At 41.6% G+C, this 21,302-nt stretch overlaps 1 protein-coding gene across 2 annotated transcripts in view; it reads right to left on the bottom strand.

Annotated features, from left to right (window-relative positions):
- Positions 1-21,302, bottom strand: part of trappc9 (trafficking protein particle complex subunit 9) — a 370,303-nt gene that overhangs the window by 161,102 nt on the left and 187,899 nt on the right. For both annotated transcript variants that reach the window (XM_041249230.1, XM_041249231.1), the window contains 2 exons: positions 14,885-15,027; positions 2,942-3,052 (listed from right to left, as the gene is read on the bottom strand). In XM_041249230.1, coding sequence (XP_041105164.1) covers positions 2,942-3,052; positions 14,885-15,027 — 254 coding nt within the window. The remainder of the gene's footprint in view (positions 1-2,941; positions 3,053-14,884; positions 15,028-21,302) is intronic.

Below are 21,302 nucleotides of genomic sequence, written 5' to 3'. Positions count from 1 at the left end.
ACCAGAACGGCAGTGAGATACTGTGGTAGAGACTGCAAGTGGACACCAGAACGACAGTAAAGAAAAGTTATGCAGGCATCGGTGTGTGCAGTCGTCTACTACTACTACTACTACTAATACTACTACTACTGGACTACTACTCTGGGGGCTAACGTGGTCTTGCTAACTAGATGATGCACCTAGTTAAAGAATTGCGTTATGACTTTTCAATACGTGTGTAGCAGTCGTCTACTACTACTACTACTACTAATACTACTACTACTACTACTACTACTACTACTTAAAATAAGTTTAACAGCTAGAATTCCTGTGTCTCAACTCCTTGTCTTTTATTCTGATTCCTCCACAGCCTGTCGATAGGTGGCGTGTTCACATGACTGTTGGGTTTGTCAGTGTTGGCTCCGGAGGTTTGAGGTTTTACAGCAAGCAGCTCAACTCCCTGCTGCTGTCTTGAACACTAACTCTCTCACTACAGGAAACTCATAAGACTCTGTGACCGTTCACTACTATGCTGCATCCTTCTTTCAAATTATAAAAGGACTCCCAACTCCCTTAGCTCTGTCCCCATCCTCACACACAGGGGAAGAATAAATCAGCTGTTTAATTTAGAAGGTGCGGTCCATGGGAATTCTGTGCCAAAACAAAATGGAGAAGCTACACTTTAAAAGCTGATGGTATACTGCAATGGCTCTAGAATGAGCATGAAGGCACAGCAAGACAACATGTCCAGTGGTTAGGGTCCATGGTGGTTAGGGTCTCCATGGTGGTTAGGGTCTCCATGGTGGTTAGGTCCTCCATGGTGGTTAGGTCCTCTATGGTGGTTAGGTTCTCCATAGGTGCTATCCTGAGCTACAGCCCCTCTTCCTCTTGTCTGCCTCACCTCAGGTGGTTAGGTTCTCCACAGGTGCTATCCTGAGCTACAGCCCCTCTTCCTCTTGTCTGCCTCACCTCAGGTGGTTAGGTTCTCCACAGGTGCTATCCTGAGCTACAGCCCCTCTTGTCTGCCTCACTGGGGGTGGTTAGGTTTTCCACAGGAGCTATCCTGAGCTACAGCAAGAGAACATTCAAAGAGGAGATTAAATGTTTAAGAGATACAAATGGCAAAATCATAGAGGAAGAAAAAAACTAGCAAATATATTAAATGATTACTTTTCACAAGTTTTTACAAAGGACGATACTGACAACATGCCCCACATGTCATCCAGTTCCTATCCAGTTTTAAATAACTTTAGCATAACTGAGGCAGAAGTGTTAAAGGGACTAGGAGCGCTTAAAATAAACAAATCCCCTGGGCCGGATGAGATCCTCCCAGTAGTACTCAAAGAAATGAAAGAAATAATTTACAAACCGCTAACCAAGATCATGCAGCAGTCTCTTGACACAGGGGTGGTACTGACAGACTGGAAAATTGTAAACGTAATACCAATCCACAAAAAGGGAAACAAAACTGAACCAGATAACTACAGACCAGTAAGCCTGACTTCTATTATATGCAAACTTATGGAAACTATAATAAGATCCAAAATGGAAAATTACCTTTATGGTAACAGGGTCCTGGGAGACAGTCAACATGGTTTTAGGAAAGGGAGATCGTTTCTAACTAACTTGCTTGATTTTTTTGAGGATGCAACATCGATAATGGATAATTGCAAAGCATATGACATGGTTTATTTAGATTTCCAGAAAGCTTTTGACAAAGTCCCGCACAAAAGATTAATTCTCAAACTAAACGCAGTTGGAATTCAAGGAAACGCATGTACATGGATTAGGGAGTGGTTAACATGTAGAAAACAGAAAGTACTGATTAGAGGAAAAACCTCAGAATGGAGTGTGGTAACCAGTGGTGTACCACAGGGATCAGTATTAGGTCCTCTGCTATTCCTAATCTACATTAATGATTTAGATTCTGGTATAGTAAGCAAACTTGTTAAATTTGCAGACGACACAAAAGTAGGAGGAGTGGCAAACACTGTTGCAGCAGCAAAGGTCATTCAAAATGATCTAGACAAGATTCAGAACTGGGCAGACACATGGCAAATGGCATTTAATAGAGAAAAGTGTAAGGTACTGCGCGCAGGAAATAAAAATGTACATTATAAATATCATATGGGAGATACTGAAATTGGAGAAGGAATCTATGAAAAAGACCTAGGAGTTTTTGTTGACTCAGAAATGTCTTCATCTAGACAATGTGGGGAAGCTATAAAAAAGGCTAACAAGATGCTCGGATACATTGTGAAAAGTGTTGAATTTAAATCAAGGGAAGTAATGTTAAAACTGTACAATGCACTAGTAAGACCTCAGCTTGAATATTGTGTGCAGTTCTGGTCACCTCGCTATAAAAAAGATATTGCTGCTCTAGAAAGAGTGCAAAGAAGAGCGACCAGAATTATTCCAGGCTTAAAAGGCATGTCATATGCAGACAGGCTAAAAGAATTGAATCTGTTCAGTCTTGAACAAAGAAGACTACGTGGCGACCTAATTCAAGCATTCAAAATTCTAAAAGGTATTGACAGTGTCGACCCAAGGGACTTTTTCAGCTTGAAAAAAAAAACAAGGACCAGGTGTCACAAATGGAGATTAGACAAAGGGGCATTCAGAACAGAAAATAGGAGGCACTTTTTTACACAGAGAATTGTGAGGGTCTGGAATCTACTCCCCAGTAATGTTGTTGAAGCTGACACCCTGGGATCCTTCAAGAAGCTGCTTGATGAGATTCTGGGATCAATAAGCTACTAACAACCAAACGAGCAAGATGGGCCGAATGGCCTCCTCTCATTTGTAAACTTTCTTATGTTCTTATGTTGTCTGCCTCACCTCAGGTGGATAGGTTCTCCACAGGTGCTATCCTGAGCTACAGCCCCTCTTGTCTGCCTCACCTCAGGTGGTTAGGTTCTCCACAGGTGCTATCCTGAGCTACAGACCCTCTTGTCTGCCTCACCTCTGGCACTCTCCAGCATGCAGGACCAGGTCTTCGTTGTTCTTGGCACTGACAGCGAGCTCGTGCTCCGTTGAGTTGAAGACATCCAGGAGAAGGTGGCACTGCCGGGTGCTGTAGGGACAATAAATAAACAGGGGTTCAAACATGAGCACCAAAAGGCAAATAAAGAAACCTTCATGAAACTGTGTTCTGTTTGGATTTCTCAAGCACACTGGATAGCCAAAACTCATTATTGGAATAATGTTTGTATTAAACATTGTATTATATTAATAGGTTAAAAGCAAGAACTTGAAAGTTTTAATGAGAACTGTGTTTTTTTACACCCCTGTACTACAGACACTGAAATATCACTGCAGGGGGTTCAATTTATTTTCAAGTAATCTCATGGAAGGCTAGTCATGTCAGGCTTGTGAAAATAAACCAGTCAGCTCACAGTGTTCCCAGAATACACTCACACCTAATGAGTCTATCCAGGGGCCTCACCCTCTGCAGCCTGTAATGCACTGTGCACTATCTAAGGACCACATGAAGAAATCCAGTGGGACCACTTAATGGCAAGTGAGGTGCAAGCAGATTCTGGGGACTAGCCCATGTTTGCAAAGCTCACATAAGTCATGACTGGCCTTGCTTTTGTTCCATGCACCTCCACTAGAAATAGGATGAACATGTTTACCAGACAAAGCTACTCTATAAACCAATTTCCCTCTCTCCTGAACGAGGAAAGGTAAAGCTATCTGCTAAGATAAGATATTATTATGGCTTTCACTTTGTGCAGATGAGTAAAGCAGAACTGGGTTAAAAAAGAAGCAACTGATTATTTTATTTTATATTCACAATGAAGTCCTGGCAGTTAGAAACGCATGCTGTAGCTAAACCATATTCGTTTTATCCCTGATATTAATGAGTTTTGTGTAAATTACTTTTCTGTTGAGGTATGGTTTAAAGGGATAAAAACTGAACATTTTCAAAGCCTGTTCTCACTTTTCATTTGAACAACAACACTTATATATACAATGCATCCTCAGAGTCATTATGTACTGCCAGGGGAATGGCTTTTGTGATCAAATTTCTACTGTATAACCCAAATATAAAGTTGCCAACTCAAATTGTCTCTGTGATAAAATGCTGACGGTACAGTGGTGGCAGCTTTGTGAAATTACTGAGACAGAAGTGTTATTTCCTTCTTTACAGAGCTCATGATCGAACTTGCTCAACAGACTCTTAAAACTAAGTTGTGTACTGAATATAAAGGCAATATCTTAATGTGTTTGATGTTTACCATCCAGAACCAAAAAGTTACACAACCCCAATATGGAAGCCTCACTAAATATCATCTCTCTCTTTTGTGAAACCCCTTTAAATCTCTTCTGCAGTACCTAAAAGATCAAGATTCATTTTGGTGTATTTTGCTTAGAGACCAAATCACTACATATTACAGTACATTGTCCTGTATTTATTATGGCCTGGGACAATAACACCCATTGCGTGGGAAAAAGAGTCATCCACTTCAAGCATGACTTACAATTTGCAAATGGCATATTAGAATAACACTTAGACTCATCAAGATATTACAAACTCTTTGTGGTTGTTGGAGCCACAGCTCTCCCCATCTTCACATTCTGGAGATCATATGGACCCCCACTACTTATCCACACCGCATCCTGCAAACTGAACTCTCAACTACATGCACAGGTAGGCAAGTCCACAGAACTGAGACAGAATGGAAAGTAGAATGGTCAAGTGCTACTTTGCATACCTACACACACATACACTATAGCTCAGGGTTATGTGTTCAGGGTGAAAGAACGGGAGAGAGTGAGGAAAGTAAAGTAAGTAATTGCTCTGTCGTGCTGGAGGACCAGCACAGTACTTGTTTGTTTAGTGTTCGTCCCTGTTGGTTAATGTGTATTCGTTTTGTTTGTCTGTCCGTTTTGGCCAACACGCAGTTTTCTTTTACAAAGTGTTTTTGTCTGTTAAACTTTTTATTTGCAATAAACCACCACAAGCAAGCGCCTTCACCATTTCACTCGCAGTGCTGTGTATTTCTTCCAGCTCCAAAGTCACCACTCAGGCCAGCTTGTCACAGACTCCTATTACACAGTTCATCCATTTGTGGTTTTACTATAAGCTTAATATCTAATTTACATTCCTGAAGTAACCAGTCAATGCTGTGAGTAAAGTAAATCAGTTGAATTAGGATACTGATGGTGTCTTAGTAATATCCAAGTGGCTTTTTTTTTTTTGCAGAGGCAAAAAACTGAAATTGATGGCAAAAACTGTCAGCAAGCCAGCTGTAGAGCACAGCGTGAGCTAATAGTATATTTATATTGGAGCGTGCATGGGGGTAGGGGTCAAGGCTGGCAGTTGATGAAGACATAAGCCCGATACCATCTCCTGCAAGACAGCCTGCTCTTGTATACAGCGGTATCGGCGCTATGCTTCAGAGCTGGAGGTCACGGGTTTGTGTTCCACCTCTGCCTGGGAGAAAACCCTGCCTGCAGGAACCGAGGCTCGCCACTATATATTTATTTTTGAGATATGAGCACTGCAGTGCACATGAAGCCTGTTTGAAGTTAGATTCAGCCACTGGACTGAGCTAAGTACCCCTGTATGTCTTTAATGAGCTACGTAACATTTTCATTGTACAGTAGACAGCCTGCCCTTACATTCAGGCCGTCCTAGAATAACATCTAGGCCCCGAAAGATGGCCTCTTTGTGGTGGCACTCAAACCTGCATTGGCTCAGATCTGACGCTGCAGTCTTCAACGGTGACAGTGATGATGAAGATGATCCAAAACTAATGTACAGTGGAAAGTCGCATATCTGACCATCACATAACCGCCCTGATCAATTAACTGCCCCATTAAATAGATAAATAAATACATTTATAAATAAATCAATATTAAAATTAGGCAACAAGAGTAATGGTAATGCTATTGGCGGCAAGTGCAGCTACCGCAACTGAAACTGGCTGCAGACGGCGCTGGTCGGGCCGCAGACGGCACTGGTCGGGCCGCAGACGGCACTGGTCGGGCCGCAGACGGCGCTGGTGGGGCCGCAGACGGCGCTGGTGGGGCCGCAGACGGCGCTGGTGGGGCCGCAGACGGCGCTGGTCGGGCCGCAGACGGCGCTGGTCGGGCCGCAGACGGCGCTGGTCGGGCCGCAGACGGCACTGGTCGGGCTGCAGACAATCCCAGTCCTAGAAGCCCACTTCAGTACACTTGTGTTAACACAATCCTGGTCCATAAAGGGTTAAAGAACTGTCAGCAGCAGGTGTTACAGGAGGCTGGTGAAGCTCAGCATGATGAGTACAGGGATGGTACAATTAGACAGAGAGCACCTGGCTGCAGTTCAGCTGGCAATCTGTTTGCAGCGTGGGTCGGTAGCAGTAATCAATGGGGCCCAGCAAAAGTTACTAGAGAAGAACTATCTTTCTGTCTTTCCACCCACTGCTCGCTCAAAGGGGGGTCCCATCAATAAAAGCTGACTCTGCAGACCTGATGAATATATAAGGTTTCAATACAAAATCTCTGCATGTTCCCCCTTCAGGCACTGCCACCATGCTGTTAACATCTCCTAGCTGAGTTTGTTTAGTTGGTAGTTGGAACAGATGCTCACTACACAAATACCACACTCTTCAGGAAAGAGGTAACACATGGTATTTAGGGACGCACGTTAAATATTTGCTTTGAGCCCATGTGAAAAGGTTTTCTAAATAAAGGTTGCAAATCAATCAATTTGATGTCGGTCCTCCTGAATGCAAAGAAAAACGGTCAAAAGAAACAAGTTTTGCCAAGTGCAAAAAATCAATCGTTTTTGAATGCCAACCTTTACAAAACTCATTATATCTCTACACCACTTGCACTGAAATAGGATTCTTTGAGAAGAGTGCACACTCTTGTACAACGCATTCCATTAGTTAAAAGAAGAGTTCTGATCTAGTTCTGAACAACAAGCTACATCAGTGACTCATACTGCATACTATCGTCCCAAATTCTAGAGTAGTTCAGAACCAGCTTGAAGTAGATAGTCTCTCACTGACGAGTTTATTCTTTAAAAAAAGGGTGGAGGCAAGTTTGTTTTGCTGTGATTTTGTAGAGTCAAAATAAAAAATAATGCTCTTTCTGAAATATAGGTTCAGTAGCTCAGGACAAACGCCACAACACAAAGTTTCAGTTTAGGGAAATGTTTTGTTGATGATTATGCGAAGAATGCTTGGTTTGAGGGTCCCCCACCTGGCCTCCTGGACGAAGCAGGAGACACCCAAAAGATCTGAATGGGTCCCAATGCCGCAGAGAAGATTTGAATTACTGAGAAAAGCAGATTTAATGTAGGTTAAAAAGATGATGTCATCATAACAGCTAACATTATCTAGGGAGTTAATAAGCAAGGAGACTAAATTAATATCCACATCGAGAAAGAGAGACAGGCCTTGGATTAAAGATAAGAGCATTATCAGGAGGATGCAGAGAAACAGTAGAGCTGAGAGTAAAGCAGTGGAAACCGTGGGAGGGAGAACACTGTGACTGGAAAGGGAATGGTGAACTGCGGGGGCCAACTGGATGCCCAACGTGGACACAAGAGGAGGAGGGAAGGTTGGAATGACAGTTGGAAAGGGATCAGAAAGAATAGGAGCATATAGGCTGCGGGGGCCTGCTGGATGCCGGCAGGTAGATAATGTTGTGATTGAGCTTCAGTTTGGGCTCTACATCATAGTCCAGGTGTAGTATTACACAACTATACTGGAACTGTTCAACTAGCGGACTAGAAAATTCTGCCGAAGAGTATATTTACAATAATTGTTTGTTTTAATACTATCAATAACCAATGGATGTTAACATTTAATAAAATGTAATTTGACTATTAACATTTATCATAGTTCAAGGCTTGTCACTGATATTTAACAATTAATATTAATTATAACTAATACCACATTACGCACATTTTGCCACCACAGAGTAACAATGAAACCACTGTTCAAGCAAAACGTAGTTATTGATTATTGTTGACAAAATAAATATTATGTACAACTTTTACATACCAGCCATAACAAAACTGAAATAAGGACCTAAATAGTCCTGTGTGTGTATTGTGTGTATAAGTATCCATTGGGCTTCATGGTGCACTAACAGGACAGTTGCCAATGCATTTAAACTACTTGCCTCTGTAGAAGTTCAATTATTATGATTTATTCACAACGATATTATGAGGTTTCGTAACCTGCTAGGAAGGCAAAAATGGAGAATATTTATACATACCAAAGTATTAAAACATGACACACAGAATGAATGGCCTGATGACCAGTGGTCAAATTATTAACAGACTCCAGCAGGTCCCAAAGAAGGACTTAGCACAGGTTGATAGAATTTGATGGTGTAGGGGTGACAGTTACAATGGATACTATTACAGAAACCGACGCAGGCATCACTGAAGCATCTTCACTTTTTCAAACAGTCACATTTGTTCCTGACTTGGGGATAGATAACTGCCTTTTTCCAATGTTTGGGTCATGCTATTACACAGGGTCACTATACTTACATAGATGCAATGCTTTCAGATGAGAAAGTAAATGGAGGTCAGATCTGCTATGATGGAAGTAAATGTCTCACTATGCTGGAAAAAAATAAAAAGCTAAACGTACCCATTCTCTGCATGTGGACATGTAAAAGTTTGGATGCACCCTCAAGGGAAGAGTTCTGTTACTGACATGCACAGTACCATGTACTTAAAGTCCTTCGTTTTAGATTTTTTATTGGAAAAATCCCCAGGCTTTACAAAAGCTATTATTTGGGTTTTTACCAATTCTGACCTGAATTTTGGACCACTCCAGAACATGAAAAAACCGATTATGTCAACAAAATCCAATAGATTAAATTAGGTTAGTGGTTCCCTACCTGTGGTCCGTGAGTAAACTCCAGGTGGTCCGCAAACAACTCCCAAAATTCGGTTACGCAGTTCTTGCAAAAGCCCATTTCCACACAATCACACGCTGTGCTACTAATGTTACTAAGCAACACAACAAACAGCTTTACCCACGTGATATATCATTATAAGAGATGCATGTAGTCTGCATTCTCCCTCTTTATCTGTCTTCTTTCATTACGGGCGTGTTTATAAATCAATATATATTACAGCTCCCTCTGATGCAATACCAAGCATCGCCTTCAAAGCTGCCATTAACTGAAAGAGCTTTCTAATGTGAAACAAATACTAACTCAATAACTGTTACACATTATGAAGCACATTTGCCTTGTCAAAATTACAGACTTCCTTTTTTATCCAGTATTATTTCAAAAAAACAAATCTACATCTAGCATTCATATAAATGCACATCTTTGTAATCCGTGCTCATTCTACTGCTTGTGTTCACTGATCTTCAGGAGAAAAAAACATAAATCCGACTGTCCCAACCTTTTCGCTCGGCATAAAAGTAGCACACTGCACTGAATATTCCTGATTCGATTTGAATAACTAAATTAAAAAAGAAAAAAACATGATATCCACAGTTTTAGTTCTTTTCATTTCCAACTATATACTGTATGTGCTACAGTGCTGCCAGGGGCATAAGAATATACATTTATTTCAATACATTTTTAGAGAGGCTAGCTGCATGTAGTAACAGAAGTTAATATGTAACAAAAAGAGGCTATATTTGTATTGTGAACTGTGCCGCAGTGTGAGTGATCGATTTCAGCTCCACGTTTTATATGGGTTTATTCAGCCAGGTTCAATATCTCAAGACTATAGACCAAGAGGAAATTCTATTAACACTACTTCTGGAAACAATGTGTACAGTCTGTTCTGACAGCGTCATATTTAACCAAAATGCTACAAATCCTATTGACTGTGTGCCACCAATCCTGTTTAATTTACACCAGAAGTGGTATGTAACATCCTGTACACTCTCCTATCATTTTTTTATTTTTCAAATTGCTTCCCACCCACTTCGTCTTCGTATTTCAGTGTTTTTTATATGTAAATCGAGCAAGGTTTAAATTGCGTCAGAAATTAATAGATTATTTTGCTACACGAGGTAATGGTTGCGGGGACCAGTACTGGTATTTACATTTACTAGATCCGAGGACGACCCAAGCCCCAGTGCATTATTTGTCAGGAGATTTTGTCAAACAAAACTCTTAATCCTGCAAAATTGAGATGCCATTTATCTACAAAGCATTCCGAATGTGAAAAAAAATAAACAATTTTAAACAAAAGAAACGTTAGGTTCTTATCACACTTCTGAGACTCACCAAAGCTGTCAAGCAGTGATTGACAACGTCATTACGCCAGTCTCCGCCCTTCCTGGAAGGCACTAAGCTCCATGATGACAGTTGAACAGTGCCAGTCAATTTTTATCTTCTTCAGCCTGCAGCATGTAATGTACAGAGCGACCGAAGATTGTAATGGATACATTTCTATTTCAGGGAACCAGGGTTATGATAATAACCTAACATTCCCTTTCAATTACGAAATGTATCCATTACATAATGGGTCATTTTCCCAAGCTGTCGCAAAGTTACTTGCAGAACGACTTAAATCTGAGAGGGTCAGATGGTAAGGCTGCCACAATATAGATTTTTTCTTTTTAAATATTTTTTACATCACAGGAATCAATTCACTGCAGGCGCTTCCAGTATCAACACAGATTCCAGTTAGCACTCCAGCAAATCTAGTCTGTGAAAACTCATAAAAGTATGGGCCCATACTGCAGCATTGCAAATGTCCGTGACAGATGCACCCTGGAACAACGCCCAAGAGATAGACATACTTCTTGTGTAGTGACCAGTGACCATCACAGGAGGGCTAAGTTGGCTTGTTTGAAAGCAATCTTGACTGTTTCTGCAATCCAACTGGACAGCCTCTGCTTAGACAGGGCTTTACCGTGGGCCTTAGCTCCATAGCAGATGAACAGCTGTTCAGATTGTCTCCAACTTTTTGTTCTGTCAACATAATACGCTAATGTCCTAACAGGACAAAACGCATGGAGCTTACGCTCCCTATCTGACCGGAAAGGAGGGGGATGGAACACCTCCAGCTTCACTGATTGGTTGACGTGGAAAGTAGAAATACATTTGGGCAAGAAAGCCGGGTTCATGTGGAGTGTGACCTTGGTCCTAGACTCCACGAAAAACAGACAAGCTTTCGCCACAGAAAAGGCTTGCATCTCACTCACACGCTTGCCAGAGGTGAAGGCAAGCAAAAATTCTGTCTTAAAAAACAGATCCTTCAGCTCAGCTGAATGCAGGGGCTCAAAAGGTGGTTTCATGAGTGCCTCAAGCACTACGTCAGGCTGCCACTGAGGAACCTTGTCCTTAAGGGGCGGGTGCAGCCTTCAAGCCCCTTTCAAAACTTGCCCCTCCAGGAAGTGAGCTCCTGGGGAGACCGAATCGATTTTAACATGGCAAGCAGACATCGTGCCAAGTACACCTTCAATGTGGAGGTCATTTCCCCTCATCAAAGGGGTCTTTCAAGAACTGCAGAATGACCATGTAGTGGGATTGAAGTGACGCGTAAGACACCATGTTTGGAACACAGCTCACTTATACCCATACTGGCCTCACGTAGAAACGGTCCTGGCATTCTGAAGAGTTTAAATAACTTTCTAAGTCAGCCCTAGCTGGCTAAAATGCAGCCATTCAGGGGCCAGACCCAGAGTTGTAGGCTTGACGGGTTGGAGTGCCACAGGGTCCCTTGTGCCTGACTGAGCAGGTCGCGGCGGAGAAGCAGTTGCCAGAGGTGGACGCACAGAAAACCAAATCCTCCTGGGTCAGAACGGGGCTACTAAGAGCACCCTGGCCTGGTCTCGCCTGATCTTCTCCTGGCACATCAGTAGCACTGCTATCAGTGGGAAGGCATACAGTAGAGCCCTCGACCACTTGTGGGCCATGCCATTTACACATAGCGGAGCCTCACTCCCATGAATGGAGAACCAGTGGGGTCAATGGACTGTTTCCACTGCTCTCCCAAAACGGTCCCAAATCATGTCGGGGTGATGTCTCCATTTCGATCCGCAGGGAACCTTCCTTGATAGGAGGTCCGCTGCCCCATTCATAACTAGAATGTTGCCATTTGCCCAAAACAGTAGTTTGTTGGTTACTCGAAGTAGGTGATTTATGTAGGCTACCACTATCCACTAACCTCCCAAAAAAATGCTGCAAGGCCAGATACACTGCTTGCAGTTCAAGGACATTGATGTGGAAGCCCACCCAGCGGGGTTGCCACCACGCGCCATGCACGCCTCACCCATTTCACCACATGCCCCAGTCTGTGCCAGAGCCGTCGTGGTGATGACCTCCCTCCTGGTAACAGTACCCAGAGCCACTCCCAGTTGTTTTCACCAGGATAGGGTCGCCATGCAGTGATACATCACTGTAAGTAAGTGATTGGGGCTCATCGCAGGTTAAAAAACCTTGCGACTGAACCACACTTGGAGGGGGGCACATTCGGAGGAGACCCAGAGGAAGTGTCTGGGAAGCTGCTGCCATCAGGCCTAGGAGTTGCTGGATGGTGGTCTCCTTCAGTGTCCTGCCGAGCTGAAGAAGCTCTAGGCAGGACAACAACCTGTGAACTCTTTCATCTGGCAAAGCGGCGATCATGTTGCTTGAGTTCAAGCGGATTCCCAGGTAGGTGACAACCTGGGATGGCACTAGCTGACTTTTCGGTACGTTTATCAAAAGAACTAGATCTGTAAGCTGCTGCCTGTGTTGGACAGTCAGCACAAATGAGCCAGTCGTGCAGAGAACTTAACACTCTGATTCTCTTGAGTCTCTGAGCGGCCAGTACAGCATCCATTCAAAAAGTGCGAAGAGATAGTGATAGAAAAATGCGAGGAGCTAGTGAGAGGCCAATCGGCAGAACAAAGTGCGAGGAGCTAGTGAGAGAAAAGTGCGAGGAGCTACTGAGAGAAAAGTATGAGGAGCTAGTGAGAGAAAAGTGCAAGCAACTAGTGAGAGGCCAAACGGCAGAAAAAAGTGCGAGGAACTAGTGAGAGAAAAGTGTGAGGTGCTAGTAAGAGACCGATCAGCAAAACACGGGCCCCGAATGCTTTTCCCTGGAAGGAGAAGTGCAGGTACTTTCTGTGGCTTCTTTCTTTCTTTCTGGTAGTATGGAAGTAGGCGTCTTTCAGGTCCACTGTGATGAACGAGTCGTCTCTCCTGACTATGCACAAGAGTTGCTGTGTGGACAGCATATAGAACTTTCTGCACCTCAGGAACAGATCGAGCTGTCTGAGGTCGAGAATGGGTCAGAGACTGTCGTTCCATTTGGACACCAGGAAGTACTGAGAGTAAAAACTGGACTTCAGTTCGAGGGGGTCTACCACTTGGAAAGCCCGCCTCAGTAACAGGGTCGTCACCTCTTGGGACACCACCAAGGCATCGTGAGGGTTTGTGACCACTCACGCGAAAGGGGGAGGGCCTTGTTTGAACTGGAGCCGGTAGCCACGCTGAATCGAGCTGAGCATCCGGAAGTCGTTGGTGCATAATCACCAGCGTGCCAGATGGTTCTGAAAAAGGAGACAAGGCCTCTGCCATTAAATCTGGACAGTTGCAGGAGGTGACCTGTCACTAGGCGCAGCTCCTCCAGCGTGCGCTGGGAGGGTCTTCTCTGCCTCGTGTACCTTGTACAATAGCCAGGGCTATCGCAGGGTGACCCCACGAGGACTGGACCTCATGCATAAAGTCCAGATGGGCTAGCTCTGTTCAGGCCAGGGCACCTGTAGCACTGCGGTGACACGCTTTAACAGGACTGTGAGTTCCCTATAAAAGGAAAGGGGAACTAAAAGCGTCCTCAGTCTGAGGCTCGAGTTCCAGTTCCTGCTCCATCCTCATTAGGCTCGTCTGAGGCCGCAAGAGACACAGTGTCATCCTGCTGCCAGACAATTTTGTCCTCAACCTGCGGTTACATCAGTGGAACCAGAGAAGGGGCGGGGGGAGATGGAGTAGTGTGCATATCTAAGGCTAGTCAACAAAGAGAGATCGCCTGCCACATTCTGTCCATCTGCTCTTTGAAACCGCAGCCACGCCTTGGAGGTATCAACAGGGTGAAAATGCGCAGTTCATTTTTACACATTAATCCAATCCAGTGGGGTTTTGTGATTTCAATGCATATATTATCTTCTGGGGCAAGTTTTGAGACCATCAGACCTCAACTTACCCAGCAATAGCAATGGGATGGACAAACAGATTCAGACTGAATCACAAAACAAATTGGGCAACGTTCCCAATTGTGAAATTAGTAAACCTGTTAGCTCAGATTAAACATCTTAAATATACTTTAAAGAAAAGATTGAGTTTAGAAAATCGTTAACTTTTCTGTTTTAACATGCGGATAACAGATATTTTGTTAGTTTAATGATTGTAACGACAGACAGGTGATCTTCCACTCACTAAGACAGACAGGTTAACCTGTAGAAGTTAACAAAACCTGATGGATGCCATCTTCGTTAACACTGGCACCAATGTAATGAAAAATGGACATGCAACACTTGTGAGAAACATGCTGAGAAATGTGTGAGAGAAATGTGCAAAGTCACACAATTGTGACAGGATTGTGTCACCCTAATAAAAACACCTGAAAGAACCAGTTTGTAAAAAACAAATAAATAAATAAAAGTGAATCATACAGTGCAGTGCAGGTGAAATAAAGGGAATTCACACAGTGCAGTGCAGTGCAGGTGAAATAAAGGGAATTCACACAGTGCAGTGCAGATGAGCAAACACTTGTCATGTTCAATTAATTCTTAGGGGGTGGTAGAAGTGCCTTCTGATTTGCATGTGGAACTGGAGTTGATGTTTATTTAACAATTACTTAGCAATGCTCCTAAGCTGTGTGATTCACTTTTAAGGACGTCAATCCCCGTGCTTGAAGGAGTTCTGTTTTACAGTAATATTTCAAACCTCAGGTACAAATCCCCAGATAGCCATCCCTGTGCCTTGGACTCACCTGGTTGCAGGGAGGGTGCTGACCCGTGTGAAGAACACAGAGGGCTCCACGTCCACATGCAGACCCAGAGACAGGTCCCTGTAATAGCCCTCAGTGTGGCCCGGACCCCCAGAGTACTTGAAGTTCAGGATCGCTTCAAGAGTCTGCATTAAATAAAAAACACATGTATTGATCGTTAACACTGACAACACATGCATATTCCAACAGATGCAATCTTCTGAGCATTACTTTTGAGAATTTTATCAGTTTAAGGGACAGATATGGCACCTTGTTTTCAGAGATATAAAAGTCACATGTTCAATCTGTCCAATCAAAAACTTCTGCCTTCAGGCAAAGTACCACATCTATACAGTAAGTTTGGTTGTATAAGCAGCCCGTAGATGGTAAGTGTTCTTACATTTTCGCCTCCACCATATTCTGAGCAATCTGAAAACTAACATCAAACTTCATGTTATATTAGTGTTTATGTACATAATGTTGAAGGTAATCAAGATAAAAAAAATTAATCTTAACAGTTAAAAGTATGTAGATTTTAAGTATGATATGTATTTTTGAATGTCATAAAGCTATGTTGTCATAAAGAATGTCATAAATATATGATTTGTCAATTCATGAACTGGTCCATTTGTCCAACAATTCATCCATAAATTTGTCAATTCATACAGTAATTCATAAACATATTTGTTAATTCATCTAATAATTTTTTAATTAATTTACAACTGTCAATCTCGCACTCAAAAAACACTGCAGCCTTTGGGAGCACACACTAATATTTTAACCAATGAAAATCAAGCCTTTCAAAATGGTATTTCAAAAGACATTATATTTAACAAGATACTCGACTCCGCTGACTTTCAATGGAGAGACTTTCATATACAGAGAGCTCGGCAAAAAAACTATGGAGATTCAATGGCGGTGTAAGATATGTTGCTGGTTTTCGCCATGTTAAAAAAATACATGAAACATACAGGCACTACCCTGTTTGAAAAGAGCTTCCCTTGTGGGAACCTGTGTTGTCTCCCGTACCCATTTGTGTTCAAGTCTGCCTGTACAGGCACGAAGGGGCAGTAGTTAAAAATCTAAAAGTGTACAGCCCTGTTACAGATAATGTTGAGATTAACTATGCTAGTTTAGGGTCTGTGAGGTACTCTGTTCACCAGCAGTATTCATGATCTTCTGTTTGTCACTGCCTGTGCTCACCGGATATTATTAACCCTTTATTTTACTAGAAATCACATTGAGATTCAAACCTCTTTTTCAAGTGAGACCTAGCCAAGAAAGGTACCATCAGTACAATAAAACAGATTACAATACAAACACACAAATACACAAATAAAATACTTTTAGAACACAGACAGGTCATACTCAATACAATAGACAATCAGTCAGTGACAATCAATTTGTGACAGGTGTAATCAGCTGCTTATAACAAGCACAACTCTCAATTAAAAAATCATGCAGCTTACTCTTGAATTGTACTAAAGTTATTTGGGACTGTGTCACAAAGACGGCTGTAGTGGGTGACGGCAGACCAGAAACAGGGACCAACACAGAAGAGACACAGAGAGGCGGAGTTTGGTGAAGCTGAGCGCTTGCTTGCGCTCAGCATTTAATAAATAAACAGACAGAAAATAAAAAGATTGTAACAAAAAACACAGGACACGGCACTTTACACCAAAAATAAAGAGACAAATAAAACAAGTAGACACTAGCAAAAGAGGGTGGACGAACGCTACACAAAACAAGTACGGTGCTGGTGCTTCCAGCACTCGTAGCAATTCATCTTGTTATATTTTACTTTACTTTATGTTTCTCTCCACACCCGTACCCCACTCCAAAACAAAAACCCCGAGTGAGTGAAAACATGCTGCTTTTATACAGCTGTACCGAGAGTGGACTGCTAATCAATCATTCAACTGGAGTCTCGGTACGACTGCACATGAATTAATAAAGTGCAATTCCCCGTGCTCACATATTATTACATTTTACCTGCACGTCAAGTGTTGTGCAATCCTCGTGCCTAAATACAAATATACATTTTAAATCACTAGTGTTCATATTATATCCTGGGACACAACTACAATGTTATGTGGTTGTAATCACTACACGCCAACATACAACACAAAAGATTTGTCAGCCCAGCAGCGTGAACTTTGTGTTATACTGCAACTTAAGTTGAGACTGTAATTCATTCCAAGACCAAGGAGCAAAATTAGCAAATGATCTTTTAGCAGCCTCAGTACGCACTTTAGGAACCGTAAAATACAAAAATGAGTGTGATCTGCAAGCTGTAGTTACTACAAGCAACTGTAAAGTACTCATGTATGTATGGAGGCAGCTTACACAGAATAGCCTTCAACCTTCACAATGCCAAAGAGGTCCAGCCAGATAACACACATTGATGAGTACTATAAAACACACAACAATGAGTACTATATAACACAATGATGAGTACTGTATAACACAACACACAATGATGAGTACTGTATAACACAATGATGAGTACAGTATAACACAACACACAATGATGAGTACTGTAACACAATGAGTACTGTATAACACAATACACAATGATAAATACTATATAACACAACAATGAGTACTGTATAACACAATGATGAGTACTGTATAACACAACACACAATGATGAGTACTGTATAACACAACACACAATGATGAGTACTGTAACACAATGACGAGTACTGTATAACACAATACACATTGACAAATACTATATAACACAATGATGAGTACTGTATAACACACAATGATGAGTACTGTATAACACACAATGAGTACTGTATAACACAACACACAATGATGAGTACTGTATAACACAATGATAAGTACTGTATAACACAATGATGAGTAATGTATAACACAAAGATGAGTACTGTATAACACAACACACAATGATGAATACTATATAACACAACGATAAGTACTGTATAACACACAATGATGAGTACTGTAACACAATGATGAGTACTGTATAACACACAATGAGTACTGTATAACATAATACACAATGATGAGTAATGTATAACACAAAGATGAGTACTGTATAACACAATACACAATGATGAATACTATATAACACAATGATGAGTACTGTATAACACACAACAACGAATACTGTGATTTGAATTAGTAATATATCTCAAGGCTGCATGATAAATGGGATCCAATTTGCTTAATGTTAAGGGCGATGCAAACCTATAGACTGTGTCACCATAATCAATTTGTGGTAAAAATATACAAGCAATTAGCCTTTTTTTGGTAACTACAAGATATGGAGCTGTAGTGCTTATGTACAAACCACCAATCAATCATAATTACTATTTATTTTATTTTTTTAATGGGAGGGAGAATGAGGGTTATATTTTTGCATGTAACTCCATTCCCGAGAACAAGGAAAACATAAAAACACAGCTCATCTTCAATCCAGAGCAGCACTGTGGCTTCTCACCGTGTTCCTGCTCCTACAGGCTCCTGCTGAGGGGCATTCTGTTCGGCTGATTTTAACAAATGCGCTTCAGAGTGCTGCACCACTATGACAAGCATTTGAGTCAGACTAGATTAATGTACTGTACATACACACAGCATAACACACAGACGCCTGTAGAGAAAAAGCCTACAATACACTGCAGCTGCATGTCATGATGCTGTGTGTGCGTGCGTGTATATGTATATACAAATACATGTGTTGTCAAGCGATTAAAAAAAATAAATCGCAATAATCTTGAGATTTAAAAAATGAGTCTTGTTAATCTTGGTTTTAATCTCATATTTCAATCTCCATATCATTTAAGTTTGTTTTATTACAAACATTATTATTATTATTATTATTATTATTATTATTATTATTATTATTATTATTATTATTATCTCATCCAAAAAACAACCCAGCATTTAAAACCTGTTCTCCTCTTTCTGGATTCTGGATCCTATTTGTTGGTCCCTCTTCATAGTTTTATATTTATTTACAATCCTGTTTGTTGTTAAATTGTTTGAACCAACTGCTAAATCACAATGGAGTCAGTTTATTATTAGTATTTTATTTTTAAAGAAATGTAAGAAGAATGAGGGGAGCCAATATTAAGGGTAGGACTATTAGGGGAAAGATCAATTAATTTATCAAGGGTAGCATAAATTGGAATAATATGATGATCTAGCCCAATGTTTCCCAATGTTGGGGTCGATTCTTATGCTTATATTCAAAATAAATATAATTTGCATACAAATCATTAGTAGTAATTATATAATCAATGTATTGTTTTATCACCAGTCTTCTGCTTCAACCCTTTGCAGTCCATTTATTCAGCGCTTGTCAGGTCCAATTTTTTTTGACACGCGCTATTTAAAATATATATTTTTCCCCAGAGTAAAACAAGTTTAAAAGCCACTGCATGGCACATCAGTACTGCTTCTCCAGCCAAGCCCCAGCCCTTGTTCGCTGTATTTTTCACATACCACTTTATAGACGTGACACTATTTAAAAGTCTCAGCTCGCTTTCACCAGCACTGAAAGCGCAACTCCAGAAATCTGAAACCATGTAGTCCTGTCGCATACTGCCACATGACGCACAAACCTTGAGTGCCTCATAAAGCAGCTGGTTATCATGGCAACTCCACACGCTAGGGAGTCCCTTGTTATGGTAACCACAGCTTGATGAGGCACCTACTGGATTTGGAGCAGTTAGAATTTGTGCGATCTGAATTAGCTGAATCTGATATTATAGGAGACCTGAGGAAAATAAGTTTTTACAGTAAGATCCCAAGAAGAGAGGCAATCAGTTATTAAGGATGCAGGATAACACTAGCACTGGATTGTGAAGAAAGACGATAAACGAACATGGCAAGGAGTTCATGAAATGGAAGGCAGCGCTGTGAACAAACTATTGTTTGTCATGTTTCCTCTTTTCAACTAAATAAAACAACGTTACTTCTCTTTTAAGGAGTAAAACTGTCAGTTTGCCACATGACAAGCTGCCTTGTTCGTTTTGAATGAATGGCTTTGTGATATTGTATTTGTGTGTTTATAGTGAATGTTCCACTCTGGTGTAAATAATGACTTGTAGAACTAAATACTATGTGGTTTTAAGGTTCTGATTTGCCAGCTGATTATAAAAACGTATCTGAAATTCTGTAAATGATGTGTTGTTTACAGTGCTAATGTTTTTTAATCGATGGGAGGTATATTTTACACAGCGACTGCAGTCTATTTGAATGTATTTAAATGCTCTCAGCGAAGGCATGCATGCAATCAGCTGAACAAAGTAAATTTACTTTTAGTACATTATCCATTGTAATAACTATTTTGTGATTTGTGCCTCACCTGTTAAAAAAAAGTCACAATTCGCCACTGAAATGCAATAAACAATGTCGAACACAGGATACATGAAATGGTTTAATAAACAGTCAGGTAACACACACAAAGCAAACCGTCTCTGCTTGTCTGACTCGGTAATTAAAAAAAACAGCAAGTTCTCCCACAGCTCCAAAACTCACTCTTCACCCGGCCCCTCCCTCTGCCAGGTTTACATCTCGCTCCGTCTGGAGCACTCCCCCAATCACAGGCATGCATTCCCGTCCCACCACCCCTTATCACAATGCACCTACACAGCCCATTAATCCCCAGAGGGCTCTCCTGCATATGCATGTCTCCGATCGGCTGCACTCCTGCTGTCCCTTAACTCCAAAACCTGGGCTCGCTGTCGTATGGAGAGAGTGTTCATAGAAGTGGCAACCCCCCCCCCCCCCCCACCCCCACCCCGCCCCCCCCCCCGGCCCCCGCCCCCACCCCCCCCCCCACCCCCACCCCCCGCACCCACCCCCCCCCCCCCCCCCAGGTCTGTCAGCTCGTCGTTAGCAATATGTTAGTTTAATCAAATTTTTATGGTAAATTCCTAATAAAAAAAGGATTACAAATTTACATTGTTCTAACTCATCTAAGGGCAGTAGAGGGACCCTCATATTGCTTCTTGCGAACTGTATCATTGAACCTCGGTGAGCTTTTTTTTTTTACAGAGGACTGCTCTGGTCTGGGTTTTGATTGGCGCTCCAGCATCTAAGATACCAATCTAGGTGGTGTTGTAGGTATTAACCAGCTCATCTACCGATAGATTTCGGGTAAACTCAGCTGTTTGGATGTCATTATGTGCCATTCGTATAGATTTAAATAACAAACACACTTCTTATACTGTAGAAATCACTCGTACTAATCCATAAATCAGCTGTTTTCACCTTGTTACCTTGCCATTCACATAGACTTCAATAAAAAGGACGTATTTTACTGTAGTAAAAGCTTGACAGATCTATCAATCAGCTGTTTGCACCTCGTTACTGAGCGAGGACCCCTGTTCTATACCTTGACTATTTAATCCCTGTACGCAGTCCTGGGTTTATTTATAGTTTG

The sequence above is a fragment of the Polyodon spathula genome, chromosome 4 (genome assembly GCF_017654505.1).
Source record: "Polyodon spathula isolate WHYD16114869_AA chromosome 4, ASM1765450v1, whole genome shotgun sequence".
NCBI lineage: Eukaryota > Metazoa > Chordata > Actinopteri > Acipenseriformes > Polyodontidae > Polyodon > Polyodon spathula.
This window is presented reverse-complemented; position numbering and strand designations above follow the sequence as displayed.